General features: G+C 37.2%; 1 protein-coding gene across 1 annotated transcript; it reads left to right on the forward strand.

Annotated features, from left to right (window-relative positions):
• The first annotated feature begins 1,193 nt into the window (after positions 1 to 1,193).
• LOC113349538 (IQ domain-containing protein IQM1-like) lies at positions 1,194 to 4,973 on the forward strand. The gene is made up of 9 exons (XM_026593511.1): positions 1,194 to 1,669; positions 2,065 to 2,636; positions 2,750 to 2,864; positions 2,947 to 3,012; positions 3,207 to 3,295; positions 3,407 to 3,494; positions 3,651 to 3,881; positions 3,973 to 4,074; positions 4,218 to 4,973. Exons 2-9 carry the CDS (start codon positions 2,113 to 2,115, stop codon positions 4,656 to 4,658), a joined length of 1,656 nt encoding a protein of 551 aa, XP_026449296.1. The 5' UTR covers positions 1,194 to 1,669; positions 2,065 to 2,112; the 3' UTR covers positions 4,659 to 4,973.
• The last annotated feature ends 1,246 nt before the right edge of the window (positions 4,974 to 6,219 follow it).

Genomic DNA, 6,219 nt, shown 5'->3' on the forward strand with positions numbered 1-6,219 from the left:
AGGTCAAACACTAATATTCAGGATTACTGTAATAATTCCCCTACTCTAGCTAGGAATCCGCTTGGTGCTTGCCTTAGCCCAACTGATTCCCAAACTCATGGTGTTATTTTGGAACGTATGGTTCTTTCAGGAACTGTTTCTATCAATTTATTATAAAAAAAATAAAAAAAAAATTTCTAACCGGAAAAAATTTGAGATGTATGAAGCAAATCCGCTTCTGACTTATGATATCTTCACGATTAGAAATCAGAAACAGAAGTCAGAAACAAAATTATTTTGCTTCACAAAAAACGGACTTTTCTGTTTGTAGAAATCATTCTGAAATTATTGTGAAATTGATTTCTGATTTTTTAACCTCCGGAAACCGAAAAATAACCGTGTATCCAAATGCACTTGGACAATGTAGAAAAAATGACTTGCACTGGGTCAATTGCCTTTAAAGCCACACGCAGTTTAAAAGTGGGAGTTTACATCTTTGTCGGTGTAGGGTTGATGAAGTAAGTAGTGGGGCAAAAATAATAATAAAAATTACACTACTAGTACATACTCCTCCAAAAACTACTGCAGTCAGCCACCGCGAAATGGATAAGATGACAAATACTCATTTTAATTACACGTACATATTGTCCAACAACTACTGCAGTCTACCACCGTGAAAGATAAGATGACAGATATTTTTCTCTCGGAGGAAGGCGTGTTAGCGTGTGTGTATGTGAGAATAAGACCGGATTTTAGTGAGATCAAACAAGTTGACTGTCGATTAATCTACTTGACATATGCTAATACTGCTCGTCAACATGTCGTCGGTAGACTCTTAATCAGAGGATTAAGCTCTAGGTTTCATTTTTGTCCATTTGTATCAATCCGGTTTCCTTACGTAAAACCCACGTACGTATCTGGTTTAGTCTATGGATTAAAACATTTTGACTCACCACCACCTGTGAAACTACTTGACATGCATACGGTTGAAACCAAAACGGCAAAACCAAAACCAAAATCGATAGTCTTTATGTTCGTCTGAAAAATCGGATAAAATTGAATACAGAGAAGATTCCTACTAATCCGATTTTGATTTTGATTAAGCGCCCCCAACAAACAGTACCAAATCTAATTAAAATGAGTATTAAATAATGTCATAAATTGTGACTCAAACAGTCCCCACAACTCTTTTTGACCGCCCATATGTTCCCTCCTTCTTGCTAATTTCTTTACTGTCTGTCCATCAAGAACACCACCACCCATTTCATCAAACAAATATCTTTATTTGATTACTCAAATCTTTGTGTGGAAGCAGTGAACTGTATCTTCAAATTCCAAAGTCTCAAACCCTCGTGTGTAGAAATTCTTGTAATATGAAACCCACTACTCATTTTCGTTTTAGTTTTCCACAGAGAAAAGTATAGTATCCCACGTCACTCGTGTGCAAACATTATTCTCACTGTCTGAAACTTCTCGTCACTTTCATATTCATTTGTTTTCTTTATTTATTCAATTCTAAAATATTGATTCTAAAATTGATATAAATAGAATAGAATATCTGATGGTTTAGATAAACATTTGTGTGCTACAACAGTTTGGTTCATGAGCGGCAGACAAAGTTGAATCCTTTTTTTAGCTACTATTTGAAGAAGAAAGAAGATAAGACTCCGGGGTTTAGAAGATTTTTCAGGTAAAGATTTGATTCTTTGTTTGTTTTCTTGTTTTAGAACATGGGTTTTCATTAAAAATCTTGTTTTTTTTACACATTTGGTCTGGAATAAGTGAGTTTCCATTTAAGGGTTCTCTACTTTTCTAGACTGTTCTAATTTGTTGTTTTGTATAGAATTTTAGGATATAATCTGAATTGAAAATTAAAGTTTTAATGAATTGACACTAGTATGGATGTGGGTTTTGTGCTTGATTTGTGAAATCAGTATCTAAGATGTTTGTGATATGGTCCATATGGAGATTTTACTCATTTTTCTCTTGTTCATGGATTTGAGGTTTCATTTTAATGGATGTTTGTGAAATTTTATTACAGAACATTAGGACTAAGACTGGGTTACTTTTAATTTTATGGAACAGGTTGACTTTTTGGTCTTCTTTGAAGTTTGGTTGGTTACTTGAGCTTCAATGGGTATATCATTATCTTTACTTTTATCAGCCTGGAAAGAAATTATAGTGAATAGAGGTATGGTTGGAATTACGGATAACGGCGAGGAAGTTATAGTTAGGACTATTAGTTTCAATAGAAAAGATGGTGAGATCATTGTTAGGAATGTTAGTTTTAAGAAGAAAGATAATTCGGAAAGTAGTGATTTGCTGTCTGATGGGTCTGATACTAAGATGGTAATGGAGGAATCGACGAGTTTTAAGAACTGGGAACGGAGTAAATTGACGCTGAAGACGGTGTTTTCGTTCAAGAATCCGTTCATTGACAACAACGATAGTTATTATTATTCATTTACTTCAAAAAACAAAGACGAGGCTTCGGTTAAGAAAGCGAAATCTCCATCATTTCCTGAACCAGAAGTTGTGTATTCTCCAAGGCCATTGAGTGAGCTTGATGCTGCAGCTGTTAAGCTACAAAAGGTTTATAAGAGTTATCGAACTCGGAGAAATCTTGCTGATTGTGCAGTTCTAGTTGAGGAGCTTTGGTTAGTCCTCTATTAACCCTGCAATGAAATCCTTGAAATTGATTTGTTATTAGTTTTCGGAATTGTGTTGTTATGCTTAAAAATCTTATTGAGTTTTACTTTTAATGATATAGGTGGAAAGCACTAGACTCTGCAGCTCTTAAACTGAGTTCGGAAACATTCTTTAATGGCGAGAAACATGAAACTGCCACTTCTCGATGGACACGTGCATTGACTAGAGCTGCCAAGGTATATATTCCTTACAAATACATGAATGCGAACTTGGTTGGAAGATTAACTTGATACTAAATCAGTTGATTTCTACTTGCAGGTTGGAAAAGGTTTGTCGAAGGATGAAAAGGCGCAAAAATTAGCCCTTCAGCACTGGCTTGAAGCTGTAAGTTCTTAAACCCTCACCAATTTACTGAAACATATCTATTGAGTTGCGTAACTAGGATAATTTGGTTGATCTTGACTTGGACCAGCTCATTTTTGTCAATGTTCACAAAAATAGTACTTGGTCACTCAAGTTCTTGGAGATTTGACATTTGAATTGAGATAGATTTGCTTACTTCCTGTTTCATTGTACAGATTGACCCACGACATCGTTATGGTCATAACCTTCATTTCTATTATGATCTGTGGTTTGATTGTGGGAGTTCCCAACCTTTCTTCTACTGGTAAATATACACTAGAACATTTTACACTTGCAATTGTGATTATCTTACTTATTGGCGGTGCACAAGCTTTTGCAGTTTTCTTATATTTCAATACTTGTTTGTGATGTGAAGGTTGGATGTTGGAGATGGCAAAGAAGTAAATCTTGAAAGGTGTCCTAGGAGCACACTTCAACGTCAGTGCATCGAATATCTTGGACCCGTAAGTCTTTCATTGCCATGTACCTGACCATACGGTGTAATTGCATTTCCCACTAGTTTATGATCTGGAGACTTGGTCATTTAGGACATGTACCTGATCATACGCTTAAAGGGTTTAACTGCTAAACTCACAGTTCCATTTATTCCGATCTTTCAGAAAGAGAGGGAAGTCTATGAAGTAATTGTGGAAGATGGAAAGCTTGTCTATAAACAAGGTGGAGAGTGTGTGGACACTGTTGAAGGTTTCAAATGGATTTTTGTCCTAAGCACATCGAGATCATTGTATGTTGGAAAGAAGAAAAAGGGACAGTTTCAACACTCGAGTTTTCTGTCCGGCGGGGCTACAACAGCGGCTGGAAGATTAGTGGCCCATGATGGGGTTCTTGAGGTATACACAGTGGTTGCATCTTTGGATTTGCAGAACTTATTTATAATGTTGTCCTGAGTGATTCTAAAAGTTTTTTTCTCCCTTTCTGTAGGCAATTTGGCCATACAGCGGCCACTACCTCCCCACCGAAGAGAATTTCAAAGAATTCATCAGCTTCCTTGAGGAACATCATGTGGATCTCACCAATGTTAAGGTAACACTCTTTGCCCAGTCCCCAACACCCCAACTGATTCCCTCAAAGCTAATTCTAATCTCCCTTTCGAACCATACGAACACTTTGTATATCTAACAAACATGAATCAAATGGCTGACATTATTCATTTTATGTCTTTCCAGAGATGTGCAAATGACGAAGACTGTCCATCATCATTCAAAGTTACCGACAGTGAAGTGAATAGTAAGGCAGAAGATACAGAGGGTTCATCATTCAAACTCACTGATGCACCCCCAGCAATCGAAACTAGTAGTGCTCCTAAAGAAGAGACTAATGGCAATGCAGAACCACAGAAATTCGATTTAGCCAAGCGTTTATCATGCAAATGGAGTACAGGAACCGGACCTCGTATCGGATGTGTCAGTGACTATCCAACTGAACTACGATTCCGTGCACTCGAACACGTCAATCTATCGCCAAGAGTTAGGACCGGAAGTGTTGGGTACTCAGGACCTATCCCTTCACCGCGACCTAGTCCAAAGATTCGACTTTCTCCAAGACTTGCGTACATGGGTCTGCCTAGTCCTAGAAGCTCTATACCCAGTAGAACAATTTCCTGTTAAGCTGATTGCAGTAACTAGGGGTGAGCATTTGGACCGGAATCCGCGGATTTAACCGGGACCAACCGTTCATTTGCGGATGAATGTCCAAACCGTTCGTTAATGGGTTGGATGCGGATGAAGTTTTTGAAATTCAACGGACAACGGATCGGGCCCGGATGTAACCTTGAAAATCCGTTGGACATTCATATCCGTTAAATTAAAAGAATTTATATAGCTCTAAAAAATATTATGGATCATTTAAGAATTTTTAAGATGCGTTGTACATGACATATTTATATTTGTATACATATATAGGATATGTAGGTTTTATAAGGAGTCATTTGTGTCCGTTTATTTTCTTCACTATAAATTTTAACTAAAACAAATCCATTGGATTATCCGCATCCAATCCGTCCATCGGTGAATCCATTAGATTCAAAATCCGTTGGATATGGATTGGATGCGGATGCCAAATTTGAAATCCGTAGTGTAATGGATTGGATGCGGATGAGGCGAAAACCGGCCATGCTCACCCTAGCGGTAACTAAACAGGGTCATGTTTTTTACCGGCTCAACTTGTGCCCCTCCCTAGTCAATAGGCCCAATAAACTTTTAATGTGTGGGATATGGAAAAATGAAAAATTAATGTTCATTTGCCATTTTCTCCCATTTTTGTAATTCAAATATTTTATATTCAATCAAATTCTTTTGTTTTTTCACCTCCTGTTTCTGAACTATCTGCATTGAATTCTGAACTTCATTTGGTGCGATGGTTGGGTCAACTGGAGATTAACATGTGATGGTTGTTTTTGTTCAAGGTGGTTTGGTGGAGGAATGCTTGAGTCGACCAATGTGCTTTGACCAATAGGACTTTAATGTTTGTCTTTGACAAAGTAAATACAGTAGTAGATATGTTGGGACAAAAATCTGGACTAGTCGGCAGGTTGAGAGCCCAAGGTCAATTTTTGACAGTTTTTTTTTTTTTTTAATTTTTTAGAGTTGTCTGACAGATAGCGACTAGACATGGTGCAAGTGTAGTCTGTAAACCAGTAGATGTTCACGGTCTAAATTTTAAACAAGAACGGGAGTTCTTTTTGGAAATTATCCCGAATCCATGTACAAACAAATAGCTGAATGCCGCTGCCCTATGTTGTATGAGGTGGTGCGCTTAATGCGTCCAAGGAGACCAGGCAAGAAAATAATTCTAGGTAGCAGTTCCCGGTCCTTGGCTGGATTTGGATAGGGCCCAGACCCAGCTTTCGCGTTATCAAAAAAGAAAAAAAAAATGGGGAATTTAAGGGGATCCAAAAAAAAAATAATATTTTCGTTCTCGACCCACAATTAATTTTGTATACCGTGACACCCATAATTATATGAAATTATTATATGAATCAATACATAACTGGTTATGCATACTATCTTTTCAGGCATAACTCGTTATGCATACCATCTTTTTCAGGGGTATAATTGACAGCGGAACTTGGACATAACATATCTAAAAATCCGCGCCTTAAGATTTTACAAATTTTATATCGTTGTAAATCTTTTTAAAAGAGCTACGCAACGAGTACAAACAAGAATA

This window comes from Papaver somniferum, chromosome 2, assembly GCF_003573695.1.
Source record: "Papaver somniferum cultivar HN1 chromosome 2, ASM357369v1, whole genome shotgun sequence".
NCBI lineage: Eukaryota > Viridiplantae > Streptophyta > Magnoliopsida > Ranunculales > Papaveraceae > Papaver > Papaver somniferum.